Source organism: Gavialis gangeticus, unplaced genomic scaffold (genome assembly GCF_001723915.1).
Source record: "Gavialis gangeticus isolate Ggan-Ray unplaced genomic scaffold, GavGan_comp1, whole genome shotgun sequence".
NCBI lineage: Eukaryota > Metazoa > Chordata > Crocodylia > Gavialidae > Gavialis > Gavialis gangeticus.
This window is the reverse complement of record NW_017729026.1, coordinates 33,588,497-33,604,468: the sequence shown is the minus strand read 5'-3', so window position 1 is coordinate 33,604,468 and position 15,972 is coordinate 33,588,497. Positions and strand designations below refer to the sequence as shown.

At 40.6% G+C, this 15,972-nt stretch overlaps 1 protein-coding gene across 1 annotated transcript in view; it reads left to right on the top strand.

Annotated features, from left to right (window-relative positions):
- Positions 1-3,101: 3,101 nt before the first annotated feature.
- LIN28B (lin-28 homolog B) overlaps positions 3,102-15,972 on the top strand; it is a 65,625-nt gene continuing 52,754 nt past the window's right edge. The window contains exons 1-2 of the mRNA XM_019520159.1: positions 3,102-3,940; positions 4,745-4,932. Of these exons, the coding sequence (XP_019375704.1) occupies positions 3,931-3,940; positions 4,745-4,932 (198 nt within the window). The 5' untranslated portion in view covers positions 3,102-3,930. The remainder of the gene's footprint in view (positions 3,941-4,744; positions 4,933-15,972) is intronic.

The window sequence follows — 15,972 nt, the reverse complement described above, 5'->3', positions numbered from 1 at the left end:
CGGGCCGGGCCACCCGCGCTCCTGCTGCTCCCGCCCCGCCGCAGAGCGCACAGACTGCGGCTGCCTCCTCACGTACCGCATCGCCGCAGCGCGAGCTGCGGGGAGGTGTTTTTTTTAAAAGGAAAATCGGGAAAATAGGCTGAGGGGAAGAATTATAACGCGGGAAGCTTGCGGGGTGGGGAAGGTGAGGACTGGAAAAACAGAGAGCGAGGCGCTGTTTGTACCATCGGCTTCACCAAGACTGCTCCTGTCCTATAATTAACGCCCCCCCACACACACACACCCTACTTTAGGCTGTGTGTTGGAGGGGGACATACATCTAAGAGCAACAGCATCTCTTTTCACACATAAAATATAATCGTGATACTCACATTTCTCCGCCCTGGTTCTTCTATTCCTCCCCCCCCCGTTTTTTTTTTTTTTAATTTTTTCCCCTCCCCGTATCTGTGACTGATTCTTTTTGAATGAATTTTGGAAGGTCGGGTTTTGGGGTTTTTTGTGTTTTTTGGGGGGTGGGGGGGAGGTTGAAGTTCCAGCTGGCAACAGCTCTGTCTTCCCCAGGACTTGAAAGGCTGATGTCCCTTGCAGGAAATGAATGAGTCGATAACATCTGACACCAGTGACCAGTCCAGTGACCCCAACCTTAATTCCACTAATACTGGAGGCCTGCAAATTTCAGCAAGGCCCGCTTGCAAGCTCCCCTCCCCCCGCGCACGTACCTTAATACAACCCGCATTTATTTTGTAGTGTAGGAAATCGCTTACAGCTCTCTGGTATCTGCATTCAGCTTTTTCCCCCCTCCTTTTCTTTTGCTACTTACACTCTCCTCCCTCTGTTCTCATAAAAACCTCAATTCAATATTGAATTTCCAAAAAAAAAAAAAAAGTCAAACTTGCTGGAAACAAAGGACACTGTATCCAAGAAAAAAATTGCTTGTTTGCGAGCAAGATCTGCAAGGTATTTTTCAGCTGCATTTCGGTACAGGAATCCAGTCTGACGAAAATAAAGCCCCGGAGTCAGATATTGGTTAAAAATAAATAAATTAAAATAGTTCTCTGTATAGATGTCTTAAATTTTCATAAAGGTATCACATGTGAGACACGGGATATTTGTATAACCATATTTTGTTACGCCAAATTAATTTGGTTTTCAAAAACCTAATATTCTCCTCTTCAGCCGCCCTGAAGATGACGATTGTAATTAGTAATACCATTATTGCTGTGGTTATCATCATCATTACAACTATTACTACTACTATTATGTTTATGGTGGGATTCAATATATATTCCTCATATATAATCATTACTACTACTACTATTACTACGTTTATAGTAGAATTAAATATATATTCTTCAAATGTGATCATTTCTATTACTACTACCACCAGTACTACTATTATTATTATTATGTTTATAGTTGGATTAAATATATATTCTTCATATATGAAAAATCTCCTTTATAATCTTCCAGGTACATAAAGTGATGTGGCTACTGATTTCGCCTAGTACAAAAAATCGCAGTGATAACAGAGGGGAAAGGGGGAAAAAAGTAGTGGTCTATTGCACGAATGTGTAAGGCAGGTCAATGTAGGAAGTCGACCTCCACTGTTGAAATAACCTATAGGAAATTTACGGTTGAAGACTGCAAAGGAATTTCAGGATTTAGAGCTTCTGCTCCACTTGCCAGATTGCTTGTATTTTTACACTTTTGCCCACCCCCCGCTCCTTTCTACCAAATGTTCAGAACACCTTGGTATTTCAAACAAATGAAACGCTATTGAAAGCGATTCGTGCACTTTCCGGGCGGGGGGGGGGGAGCAACAAAAGGCGTAAACAGGCCCATCAGAGCAAAGGGGGCTTTCCTAATCGGGCAGACTGATTGACGCCAATTTCAAAACAACAGCAAGTGCCTTGCAATGCCATAAAAACCCATTTCACCAAGATCTGCGTGGATCACACAGTCAGTTGTTTTTTTGGTTTGTTTTTTTTCCATGCATGTATTTTCGGCGTGGATGGGCTCGGAGGGGAGGGGTAAAGCGACTTCAATAAGAAAAGAATTCATAGCAGTGCCGGAAGATTTTAACTAAGGCTAAACTGATCTAATCTAAGCTAAATTTTGAATAGGCAGAGGATATTTCCCGTAAGAAGAGTTTCTGTCAATTGGTTGTCTGGTGGAGGGGGGGGGGCGGCGTGGAGAAAACGACCCATGTTCATACCCACCCAAAACAAGGTATTTTGTCCACGTCCTTCATGCCAAAGGAAAAAGAAGAAAATAGGCACTTTTAAGCTATTCCTCCCCTCCCCCAGCCTATTAAAACGTATTAATTGGGTAGTGGAGCAGTGGAACTGATGTGTACGTGTGTATGCTAATGTGCCTGAGTCCCTAGGAAATTCATGAAGGGATGTATAGGCTATCCAGCCCATCATATACACACACACATGCATACATACACACACGTAAGGGCGTGGGAGTAGGTGTGGGAGTCCTACACACACACACACGCGCGCGCGCGTGCGGTCGTGTGTGTGTGTGTGTGTGTGTGTGTGTGTGTGTATCCGGGGACGGTTGTGTGTTGGACTCCCACACCCCCTAGATTTAAAATTGCATCCCCCAGGCCAGCACTATTCCTCTTCCCTTTGTCTTCTTTTTCCAGTTCCCTCTCTTCTCGTCTTCCTCCTCCCTTCCTTCTCCTCCTTTTCTCTTTTAGTCCTTCCTCCTCCACCATGCTCCTGCGTAACAATCGCTGCTGATTGAGGTTCACTCTAATGTTAGAATTGGAAACTGGGCTCTTATTTAGGAAGTCATTAATCACATCCCCTCCCCCGGAAAGAGATGGCGGAGAAACCTGTGAAGTACAATCCCTCACCCCATCCCCCATAGAAATGTTTTGAAATGCTAAACCCTCAATACATTGTGAACCATATTAAGGTGAGATCGCGTTTCCGGCATGCTTTTAATTTGAATATGGAATTAAGTCATGTGAAACAAAGGAAGGAACCCCAGCGATCATCTACGTGCGTGCTTAGATCGAGTGTGTAGAGACACTGAATCTAAAGTTTCCCTGGGAAAGTTATTCTGGTGGAAGTTAACATAAAAAGGTGACTACCCTCTGAAACACTGAGAACAAGTCAAATTTTGGCCAGCGGTATGAAAAAATCAACAGAATAGACGAAAAACAAAAGGCCGGTTATAATGGAAATGTGCTTAGCTATTGAAATGTGCTCAGAGGCTTTTGTTAAGGAAGGAGCGGCACTGGCGTGGTGAATATTGTGTGTACAAGGTAACATGCAGTTAGGTGGGCATGTGTACATACATGCTGCATGCCTGACACTGCGTGCACATGAGCATGCTTGATCCTGATCGTACTTTCGTGGATCCTCCCCCCTGTACATGTATGGTAATAACCTCAGCCGCCTGGTTGTGCGGACACGTGTACAACTCTCGAGAGGTGTACAAGGAGTTACATAGCACTTGGGTGATAGGAAGTGCACGGATCTCTCTGCAGATCCGTCCATTCCCCCGCGCCGCGAAACCCCTCAACCCACGTCATCTTGATTTCCCGTAAAAGAAGTGTGCAAATGAGCTGATAGCCACCGCGTTTGCCATTTCTTGTTCATTCATAAATTATTGCGGTGTGTCAGCCTGGTTGAAATGGCGATTGGCTACTCCTGCCTCCTGCCAACCCCTTAAGGAGCCGATGTGAAATTAGTAGCGAGCGAGCATGTAATTGACCAAGTCACGTGTGCGCAGGGGGCCAGGAACAGAGGGAGCGAGAAGGGGAAAAATCAAAAGAGGGAAAGCACATTAGACCATGCGAGCTAAATTTGTGATCGTTCAACATCAGGATGTTAGATTGATGCAGAAGACCACTTCGATCCAAAGGGAAAGTTTGCATCTCACGAGTTTGGAGCCGAGGGCCCGTGGAGCAACATGGCCGAAGGTTAATTTTCTTTTTCTATTGTTTTACTATGATTTTCTCTCTCGCTTGCTCGCTCCCTCCTGCCCCCCCCCTTTTTTTTCTTAACCCAACTATGCATTACCCTTTTTGATCAGCTCGCTCAAGGGGGCTTTCTGCAACCCTATTGTTACGGCTCTCCAAAACTGTTCCGCACCGCCCACCCCGATTCACGACTTGAAAAGCGTTCAGGGGGCTATTGTTTGAATTGTTCCTGTTTGATTAAGCGCAAGTTTCAGCGGCGGGATGAGGGACCGTCTGTACACCTGTCCCCCCAACTTTAATCGAAACTTTATTCCGGGCAGGGATGGATGCACGCTGGCAAACAGCAGCGGAGCCCCCGCTGCATGTGCAATAACAAGTTGTGCAATCTCGACCCAATTTTTTTTTTTTTGTGCTCCTTCTCTTCTCTTCCCCCCTCCCCCCCGGCCCCTCGCCTTGCAAGGAGAGAGCAATTTGGCTGCGAGTCCTCTTGGGAAATGGGATCGGTTTTAAACCAGCAATATTCAAGTAAAGTATCGTGGGTGGCTGGAAGATGGAGTGAAATTAAAAAAAAAAAAAGTCTGTTGAGAAACTTGGATTTCTCCGTGCGGCAGAGAGAGGGAAGAGGGAGAGAGCAAGATCAGAAGGCTGCCTTTCCGCCTGTTGCCCCGCAGGGTTTGGGGGTTTGCTGCCCCGGTGGAAAGGCGGTGGTCGCCGAGTGCGTAGCACCCGCACCGGGACGGGCGCTCTTTGCCGGGCATCTCCTGTTCTGATTTTTTCCCCCTTTTTCTTTGTTTTCCTCCTCAGCAGGGGCGAGTAAAGGTGGAGACGAGCCCGGAAAGCTGCCGGAGCAAGAAGAGGAGGAGGACTCCCAGGTTTGGCGTGGAACAGGCCATTGCAAATGGTTCAACGTGCGCATGGGATTCGGGTTCATCTCCATGATCAGCCGGGAGGGCAGCCCCTTGGAGTCCCCGGTGGACGTCTTTGTACACCAAGTAAGGCTCACTGTTGTCTCCCATCTTCTACCCGGGTCCCCCGCACCTCGGGCTCCGTTGTTCGCGGCCCTCTGGCTTCCCGGGGAGGAGGGAGACGAGCTCTCCTGCTAGAAAGATTGTGCTACAGAGGTCATTGTTACCAATAAGTAGATGCAGGCATTACAGCTTGCCCGATCCGAGCTGCCCATTGCACGTCCCCGTTCAAAACTTCAGAGGAGCTGAGCATCTGTGGCGGGGGGGGGGCGACCTGCCTCCTCTGGCTGGTGGGTTTTGCTGAAGCACATTGTGGCTCTTAGCAGTTTACTCCTCGGCTGGAGCCCTCTTTGCTCTGGCTGCTGCTTCTCCTTCTCTTTCTAATCACATGTCCCATTTTAATAGTGGGACATAGCTTTATCCTCTGCTCGGGAGCTTCCTAGGTCCTTTTCCTGCAAAAGCCAAGGAAGAAAACAGACATAGAATAAGATACATAAATCCCGATTCGATAGGATACATAAATCCCTTAGGACATCAGATTCGAAATCATTGTAGCAGCCTTCTTCCTTTACAATTCATTTGAGATATTTTATTTTATTTTTTGGTCTTGTTTGTCTCAGATTATTTTGGTGCAAATAACATATGATTAAGAGTTTTATCTTGTACATGTGAAAACAAGCATGGGGTAATTAAGATCTGACTCAACACTGGGTATCGGGGTTTTCTTGTTTTGTTTTTAATTTTTCTCTTCTGGAAAATGTGGGCAGGAGACAGCGAGCACAAAAGGTGCTATCTCTTTAAGGCCACTATTCAAAAAGCATGTGGTCATTGTTTATATCTTTAAACACCTGACTGTTATTTACATGCTTATTTTTGAGCCTGGAAACTCTCCTGCCTTTCTTGGAAGGTGTTTCAGGTGCACAATGCATGTTCATCAGGAGGGTCAGAGGACTTTCCCCAGGGTTTGTGAGAAAAGAGTGTGTGGACCTTCCCCATGCTTGTATTAATCCAAAACTGCAAGTGTCTTGAATTTCACTAATCTACTCAAAAGTGTTGAGCTGTTGTTCAAAGAACTAAAGAGGAAGATTTACAAAGTAACAGAGACCCTTTTGGGGTTCAGCTCTGGCCATGTCAGGAAAAATAAAGGCGTTTTCATGTCCATTTTATATGACATTTTCAGAGAAACGAGGGGAGGTTTTTTTTATGATTGTACAAGGCTTTATTGTTCTTCTGTTTCTGTCTGGATGGCCTAGTTTTGTTCACATCTAGTTGTACATTTGGGCTAATTTCACGATTCACATTCAAGGAATATACTTACGATGAAGCTGATAAGAGGTAACTGAAACCTAGGGAACAATGCCTTGCTGGCACCTTGCCTTGCCCCTTGTGGTAGTGTTTGAGTAGATTTTTGACCTTGTTGTGCTATTTCCACCCCTGCCTCCAGAGCCTAGTCATCAGTATTATCTGTTTACATGTGGAATGAGCTATAAACTGTGAAATCAAATAGAGGTGTTATTGTTAATATAAAAGAAAGACTACATGGTTTTAATTTCTTACATTTCCTGCTTTGTGCTGAAAGTGAAGCTGCTCCTTCCTTGCTGCTATTTTTTTCTGAGTTTGAATTATTGAAATCCTTATCAAATCTGATTGCAATCAGTCTCTTTGCCCTCTACCCCTGTCTTTGAACCATAAGTCATGAAATTGCTCTTTACCATCCCATAACTTTACCTTATAAATGAAGGGAAGAAACAACTTCTAATCATACTTTTCTTACACTTTGTTCTCTTTTCGTTTCTCACATGGAAAACCAAACGTCCAAAGGACAGCAATTTTATTAATAAAATAAATCTACTTGAAAACAGGGGTATACTTATACTTGAGTAACTGCAGAAAGTGTTAAACTATCACTATGGGGAGGAATTAGCTAGTAAAATAAACCATGTTTATTTGTTTACATAATGGAAAATATTCATAGAAGAGCAAAAGATAATCTAATACATTTGTGGGAAATTTGGAAGTCAATTTGTCTTTTGTGTCACTTACAAGATGTGGACATTCAATAAGCTAAAATGAGTTGGCTGGTGTCTGCAAGGGGGGAAGCATTTGAAATGTAAATGTTTGCAGATGCTGTATTAATATACATGCCATCACTTTTTTTATAGATTTTAAGATGTCTGCTGATATGCAGTGCACAAAAGCTTGTGCCTCACAGTGTTAAACTCTGAACTTCAATTATTTTGGATATTTCTCAGATAAATATCTTAATGCACTAATTTATCAGTGATTCACACAGCATCACCCTTAAGACAATAAATAAATTAGTTTTCTATCTTTCATTTACTTTTTCTTTCCCCCTTGTGAAATCTTGCGAGCATAGTGTTTTCCTACTTTCTCCCTTCATTTGGTGAACAGTAACATTTTCTGCTCAAAAAGGTTTAATATAATCAGAAGAAAGCACTATCTTATTATAGTTTAATACAGAATACATTATGATACCTGGCTAAGTTATAGGAAAGTGACTAAGGCAGTCACAAAGCTTAAAACAGAAATATTATGTGAGAATACATTTAATACTATTACAATAGTGTCTAGTATCAGTGAGCTTCATTTTCTAAAGTTCTACTCATTCAGTTATTTATTAATCATGTGAGTAGCCCCATGAAGTCAGAAGGATTGCTCATGTGAGAAAAGGTTTGAAATCATGTTATGAATCTGTCATGAAAAGTAGCATATCCTATTTCATAACTAGCATGTCTTCTAATGTAGCATGCACACATACAGTGGCATGGTGGGCAAACAGCTACCCTGCAACCTTGTTGCTAGTATGTATTGTTGAATTGTACATATTAAGGATGTGAAAAAATACATGTCATTTAGGCCCTACCAGTGCAAGCTTGCTCTCTACAAAACCATTTGTAGGGTCTGGTCTGCTCAAAATATCAACTTTCTAAATGATTAAGAAGTCTAACCTGTTTGCTTTATTTATTTCAAGCCTAGGAAAAGTCACTGAAAAGACTTTTCTTCTACTTAGTCCTAGTTCTTTTAACTAATTGTATTCATTATACCAAGTTTTATTTACTTGTAATAATAATTTATCTTCTGATCTTAACACCCCTCAATTATTTGTGGACTACAGCTGTCCTCTGTGTTCAGTCACTGCTCCGCTGAGCTGTTTATATTTAAAATTTTAATTTACAGTCCAGTACTTTTGTGCGCACATCTATTTAAGTCAGTGGAGATTCTGCGCATAGAGTACTTGAAGTAGTGAGCTTTTAACCTTTCCTTCTAAGTCTTTCATTTCAGTATTCTAATCACTGTGATTGATCTTGTGTGAAATACCTTCAGTTTGTTACTATCTTTCTGAAATGTGGTACCTGGGTGGAAACAAGTCTGAGTGATTTGTGTGTGTGTAATGCAAATAGGGTATGTTTATAAACATTTACATTTAAGTCCTTTTCCATTTTTGCTTGCATCTTTCTGCCTATATAGCTAACATCTTAAAGTTTAATGACCATGTTTTTCATTCTTGTCTGGAAAATGTAAAAGGCTAACTACTCCTCTTCTTTTAAATTTGATCTCAACTAAATTTCATGAATCTATTTATTTTTTTTGTACAAGAAACATAGTGAGCCAAATTCAGGCTGGTGGAACTTTGTTGACTTCAGTTAAGTTGTAGGTAAGTGGATTTGGTTAATATTAACATCTACACCAGTGATTCTCAACCAGGGTGCCACAGCACCCTGGGATGGTTTGCGATTCTTTCAAGGGTGCCAAGGAGTGCCAAGCAATGTTAGCACAGCTGGGTGTGCAAACACAATTCACAATATATACCCAGAGATTGCCAATAGGAATCCACAGTATTAAAAATACTCTTGTCTTTCTGAGTTCTTTACAACAGGAAGATTGCTCTATTTTTCTGAGGTGAAAAAACAAGTGAAAACTAAGAGCTGGCATTTTTAAGGGGTGCCTTGAATCTCAAAAGATTGAGAACTACCAATCCACAGTTTATATCAACTGATGTGGAAGTCACAATAGAATATCTCTCCCTTGCTATGAGTTCTTCCACAGATTTTTGCATGACCAGTCCCTATTAACCTTTAGTAGGAGCTGCATATCTTTCTCAAAGGACAAAATTGGGTATAATGAAAGTGCAATGACATAACCTTCTTGTGACACTGCATATGTTTAAGTGAAGCTGTTTACAAAAGTTCATAGTTTTATAAAATAAGGGTTTTATGTGGTGGTTTAGTCCTAAGATCAGAGCAAAAAGATTTTCTTTTGTAGTAAGTTTCCATGCATATGTGCTTGAACATAATTTCTGGAAGCTGCTGGGTAGATACAAATTACTTTAGTTTATGCTGAAAAAATGTTTAAATTCTATGGTTTGCCTGATAGCCCATGTGGCTGCAAAAAGGCATATTGGTTTTAAGTGTAAATAGGTACAGTTAATACAGGTACAATTAATAGGTGTTTATATACATGACAGCTGCATAAGATAATTCTGTCTCTGAATTTTAAGGACAAGCTTAGATACATTATTTTGCCTGGTCTTGCAATCCAAAATTTGCATTTTCTTAATTCTGTGTGTATATATGTATGTGTGTAGATATACATGTGTATATATATGCATAAAATAAAATGTTTTGAATCAGTATTTAGAACAAAGTATTTATTGATGTTCTGGTTACTATTGAGCACTATTTAAAAAAAAAACTATTTTTAAAGTGTAATTTTTTCTAGTATTATTGTAGGTTACACTTGAGACTAATGTAACTGGAAGAAATGACAGGGTTCCCCTCCATCACCTTCATTTAGTTTACTTTATGCATTTCACAGCACTCTGTATATTATTAATTTCACATTTGTCCCTATTTTAGTTGGTCCTTAAAATGGGTTTAATTGCAAGAGCAGAAATGCTGAAATAATAAAGGATGTGAGTGTAAAGACAAACATTTCACTGGGGAATTTAAGGCAGATACAATAACAGACTATTAATCTGTTTTTTTAATCATTAAATTTCTCCTTAAATTAAGTACCTAATCCTGTATCCTATTGATGTTAACTAAGGAAACTGAAATGTTGTTGGCATAGGAAATACGGGATGCAACAGTATATCTGATTTAAAATAGGGTTTGAAAAATGTACGCACTGGAAATATTGAATAAGTGGGATGAATATCAGCCTGTGCTTTGCTGCGTCCTTTTTAAGTATAGTACTTTCCATTGTGCAGCTTACCCCTCCTAACATGCATCCCTTAGTTTGTGCTAGGATCCACACAAGTCCAGTTCCAATGTGAAAGAAAATGGATTGCAGGGATTTCAAGAAGGAAAGCTGAGAAGCCAAAGGGAGGTGGGGGAGGGGGAGAGCCTGCCAGTGAGCAAGTGTGGAGCAAGGGTGTCAGAGAGGAAGTGACAGGAGATCAGACCTGCAGTAAAAATCAGCCTGATGTGTTCGGACCTGCTCAAGGTTCTGAGTTAAGTCACTGGTACTCTGGGCTGTCACCTGCATGGGCAGTCTGAGCCTAGCACACTCATGAACTGGTAACACGGGAGAATGCCATGACAGGCTAGTAGGCTGTATTCAGCATTCTGAGACAGCTCACATGTACCGGAGTCAGGAGCACAAGGGTTGGGTGTTTTGGAAACAGCTCAAATTGCAGAGAATGTTCAATTTTTGGTGGAGAAGACCCAGAACAAAAATTCTGTACTATCAGAGTTCTTGGGCAACGGTTATAAAATGTACCTTTCAAGTCCTAACTATGGTGTGGTAAATATGCAACAGATTTTTACAAGGACTTGTAAGTTTAAGGTAATTAGCTGAACCAACTTATCTTCTGGAATTTTAAGTTATGGAGCTCTCATCTGTTATAGATGCCTTTTGAACAGAATCTACATTTAAAACCTACATCGGAACACATTTTTAACCTATAGAACAACATGCAGGCAATATTGAAGTCAGGGAAAAGACAGCCACTGAAGCCAGCTGGTGTTGGCACAGTGTCTGTCTTGCTCAACAAGTGCACCTAATAAATGTTTCCAAGTATGCACACATTGTATAGGAGGGCACCTGTAATAGATGACTGCTTGTAACCACATACCCCTTCCAAAAGCGGAGGAGAACGTGAACTTGTAGATCATTCTCCAGCACATGAGGAACAATGTGAGCATCTCATCTGAAAAGTCATCAGCCATCACCCACTGTTGTTGTCCTAAAGTGGTGCTTACAGGCTACTGTCAGAGGCCAGGAGAGAGAGCGAAAGAAAGAGAGAGAGAGTATGTGTGTGTGTGTGCATGCTCATAGACCAGCAAAAATATCTGGTATATCTAGTGTAGATTCAGCTAAGCTGGCAAAAAATGACTTGTGCTGTATGCCTTTTTTCTTTTGGGGAACTGCTATTAGTTATTTTTGGTGAAAGAACTTTTGCCAAAATATGCTGCGTCTCTTCTAGAGGGATTGCCAGTACATCCATACTATACTGGCAAGCACCTCTCTCTGGTCCCAGGGCCACACCATCTGCCCTTCCTTTTCTTCTCTACCACTCAAAAGCTCCATTTTCTATGAAATGAAGGTTCCCTGCCCTCTGGATGGTGGACATCAGTACAGTCCAGGGGAGGCTGCTTTCTGATCTGTGTCAAGTTCTTTTCACCAAAAAGGAAGACTTCCAGGAAACTTTGCAAGATTAGCTTCACAGAGTTTCTTGGACCTCAAAATCAAATTCTGTCCATCAGGGATATTGGAAGAAGAGTTAATCCATCCTAAATCTGACATATCTGCTATTGGCTATAATATTTGTGCTATTTAAGCCATGGAGTTGTAATATTTTTTGTTGCAGTCGTAATAAAAATAAAAATTTGCTTTTGATTTTAAATATGTTTAGGATTGGATTATTGCAATAACAGGAGTTTCTAGTTTTTTCCAAATAGAAATAAGGCTATTTATAACATACAGTGTCCTAATAATTGCTGTATATTCAGTATTTGTTTAACTATTAATACACAGATGCTTTAAATTAATTGTGGAATATTTAGGTTGATTAGTATGGAGAACATAACTGTAGTTAATATTTGCATGCATTTCTGTATGTAGTAACTTATCAGGAATTTTATTTCTACTATCAGTATATTAGAATCAATAAAGAATAGAAAAACAAGAAATTTATTAACAATATATATATAGATTTTTATTCTCCTTCCTCTCCCCCATTAATAGTGATCTATAGATGGCTTAGTGAAATAACTGTTTTTAGATTTTTTTCCTAGTAACTATTAGTGTGACAGTTTGTTATCATAAAATTTGTATTTTTATGAAGTTTTCTTTTTTTTAACTTTTGTATAGAGTTTTCCTTTGAGCTTAGAATCTTCTATTTTAGAAATATCCGTGTTTCACCTATTTGTTAGAACATATTCCAACTATTTTTTTTATTGAGGTGTTGTCAGAATTATCCTGTCTCCAGTATTCTTTGAAATAAAATATTCCTCAGTAGTTCCTAATATGATGAACATAAATAAATTTGTAGGTTTCTTTTACTATTAAATACAAACTGGCCAGGAGTGAAAATTGAGTTAATATGTTCTTTAAATAATTGTGTGATCTGTAAATAAAGTGAGATTGATTCATTTTTAAAATTTTGAATAGAATTACTTAATGTTAGAGTAATTTCAGGTATTTAGTTTTTTTCTTTAGTACTATAAATACCCTTTGTTGCAGGGGTGGGTATGATACCTTGAGCCAAATCCTGTTGACTGTACACACACGAGCAGTTCCTTCTACTGCCTGGGATATTTTCACAAATAATTATCACACTTAATAACTCCTCACAAGCTGCTGTGTACAATACAAATAAGTATATTAAACATAATATATAGATCCAGTACTAAAGATATTTGCCTTGTGGAAGAAACTTGAGAAAAGACATAATCCACATTCAATTTGGAGTATATGGAATTGGCTTAAACATACCTAAGAATGCTTTCATGATTATTACAGAATTTGTAAAGCTTTATTAGAAAACTCTTGGTATTGTTGTAAGATTTATAATTATACTCATGAGCATGTACTTTTCCTACATGAAACTCACAGTGCATTTTCCCATCAAAGAAACTTTTCTCCCAGTAGGTGTTCTTCTGATTAGTCACAATAATTTATATAAGTACATGGTTTTGAGTGTTGTCTACAACAGGTTTTCAATTAGGGTCTTAATTTGAGGCCACTTCAAGATTTCTATTATGACTTCCTATTGTTTATGGGTACACAAATTCACATAAGAAAATTATCCTTGGACTGAAATGTAGCATTAAAATGATCTCTCATATACATTTTAACTGAGTACGATAAGTATGAACATAGCTGTTTTTCAAGTATAGGAGTTCTTAAAGTTTCTGGCCTGCATACCCATGCAATAGCTTTACAACAACATTTTGCAAGGTAATAACCAAAAAGTCTTCGCTAACTGTATAGCATAGTATTAGTATTACTTTTGATCTGAAGCCCACTTAAGTAAATGGAAAGATCCTCAATTACTTTGATAGACTTTGGATCAGGCCTGTACATTCCCAGCTTTTCATATTTCAGTATATATTGATATACGTATAGTTAGTTGTCTGGTGTAAAACACACAACTTGAGTATTGGAAGAGTTAACACCAATTCATATAAAATTTGAGCAGAAAAGAGTGTATTAATTATTGGTACACTACTCTTTATTTCTATTTTTAAGCTCCTTTAAACAAAATAGTATATCGCATGGATGTATATTTAAAGGATTGATTTGAACCAGAAGCAGAAGTTTGGGCCTGGTGTACTTAAAGCCATTATACATTGGCTGTTTTTTTAAATAGTGCATTGCTGATGAATCATATTCTGTTTATCTGTCTCTGGTGGTTATTAATGATTTGGATGATGGCTTATGAAATCTGTGGATGACACCAAGTTGAGTGGAGTGACCAGAATGACCTGCAAATGGTCTTCAATCAATCAGATAAGATTCAGCGAAGTCCTGCACTGGGGATGGAATAATTGCATGGACAAATACAGACTGGGAAATTATTGGCTAAACTGTAATACAGCAGAGAAGGACCTTGGGAGTTATAGTAAGCTAAATCTGGCTTACAAGCTGAGTATAAGCCAACAGTGTGCTCTAGTAGAAAAAAAGCCAACAGTGTAGTGGGTTGGATCAACAGGAGTTTTTCTCTTGCAAATTAAGTGATTCTTCTACTCCGTTCAACACTGGTGAGGCCTCACTTGAAGTACTGTGTTGATTATAGAGAGGATGGAGATGGGCTTTTCCCTGTGACTGTAGGAGACAGGACTAGGAGGAAGGCATCAAGCTGTAGCAGAGGAAATTTAGGTTGGAAATTAGAAGCAACTTTTTGACCGGGGGGTGGTCAAGCACTGGAACAGGCTACCTAAACGAATTGTGGAATCTCCATTCTTGGAAATGTTCAAGAGCAGGTCAGACAGACTCTTGTCTAGGAGATTTAGTCAGGAATGTTCCTGTTTCTAGCCCAGGCAGGACTAGACAACCTTGTGAAGTCCCTTCTAACCTTACTGTCCTATGATCCTAAGATTAGTCCAGTTAACTTTCTGATGCCCTGTCAGTACATAGGCCTAGAGTAGTTGATTGCCAGAGGTTTTTTTAAGCCTATCATCTGAATTTTCTTGGTGCTATGAATTTAGTTCAAACCCCTTGTTATTTAAGCATAACTTTTTTGTGTTTTTAAAACTAATGGGTGGTATTTTGCCCAGCTTTATTCCTTGTAGTTGCAGAGAATATGAATTAGCTTTAAATATGGTTCACTGTCTTTTGATTAAAAATTTATACGTAAATTCTTAAAATGATATTTAAAATGATGTACATGCATGAACCAGACTTAATGTGTAACTTCATATCCTGTTTACTATAGATCACTTTCTGTTACTGTAAATGTATAGTATTTAGTGTCTCATACAACAACCTTGTCAGTAGACCACTAATCTGCCAATCTGCTTTAAAGCAAAGCTTTCCTGCTGATAAGGCATTTTTAGATTTTCCTGCTGAAAATTACTTAGTTGCAGATCATCCCCTCCCAAAGGAGGAAAGAATGGTGGAAGAAATCTATGCAAACATCCCGTAATCTATGGAAAGGCAGGGTCATATACCATATTTACCCAAATACAAGACAACTTTGAATTTAAGACACTGCCTCCCAATTATTAGATGGAATACATGGAGATTTTATAATATTCTTATAATTTTTCCATGTATATAATCTAATTTTTGGAGGATTGTCTTAAATTCATTCCCCCACTGGTGTATCAAGACAAGCAGTGGCAGGGTAGGCAGGTTGGGCAAGTAGCACATGAGGCAGTGGAGGATTTAATTGTCCTGACCCCTGCACATTGCCCCCCTTAACCTTGGCACCTGCTCCCTCCCCCTCCCATGGTGCCTGCACTAGGGGTGCACCAATAGAGATTTTGGGGGCTGATACCGATCCAATTTCCAATACCATCCCAGCAGCTTGGAGAGCTGCGTGCAGCTAGTAAGTCTGGTGTGGTGGAAGGGGAGGGGGGCTGGGGAAAGTACTGCCCAGTCAGGGTGGGGCAGGCACGGGATGGTGCCACAGCTCATTCACGGGGTACAGGGCGATTCCTGTAGCTGCATGCCACTCGTGTGGGAGCCACTGGTTGAGCAGCTCGTATGGTGCTTTCCCGCTCACCCAGTGGCTCCTGCCGTTTGTCTGGAGGACATGGGGAGAGTGTGTACCTCCGAATCTGCACAGGGCAAACTGGGCTGAGGACAGGGTTGCACAGGGCTGTTCCCAGTTCACCCCACCCTGCCCCATGCAGATCTGGGGGCACATGCCCCCCTGCCCTCCTGGATGAGCTGTGGGAGCAGCAGCAGGAGCCACTGGATGAGTACCAGAGCAGCAGCTCCCAGACAAGTGGCACGCAGCAGCAAGAGCTACAGCTCCATCCAGCATCTACTCTACCCCAGCTAGGCAACGCTTGCCCCAGCCCCTGTCCCAGCCTCAGCCCCAGCTCCACTCCTCCCTCACTGCAGTAGCCTTGATCTGCCCCCCCCCCGGTCCCT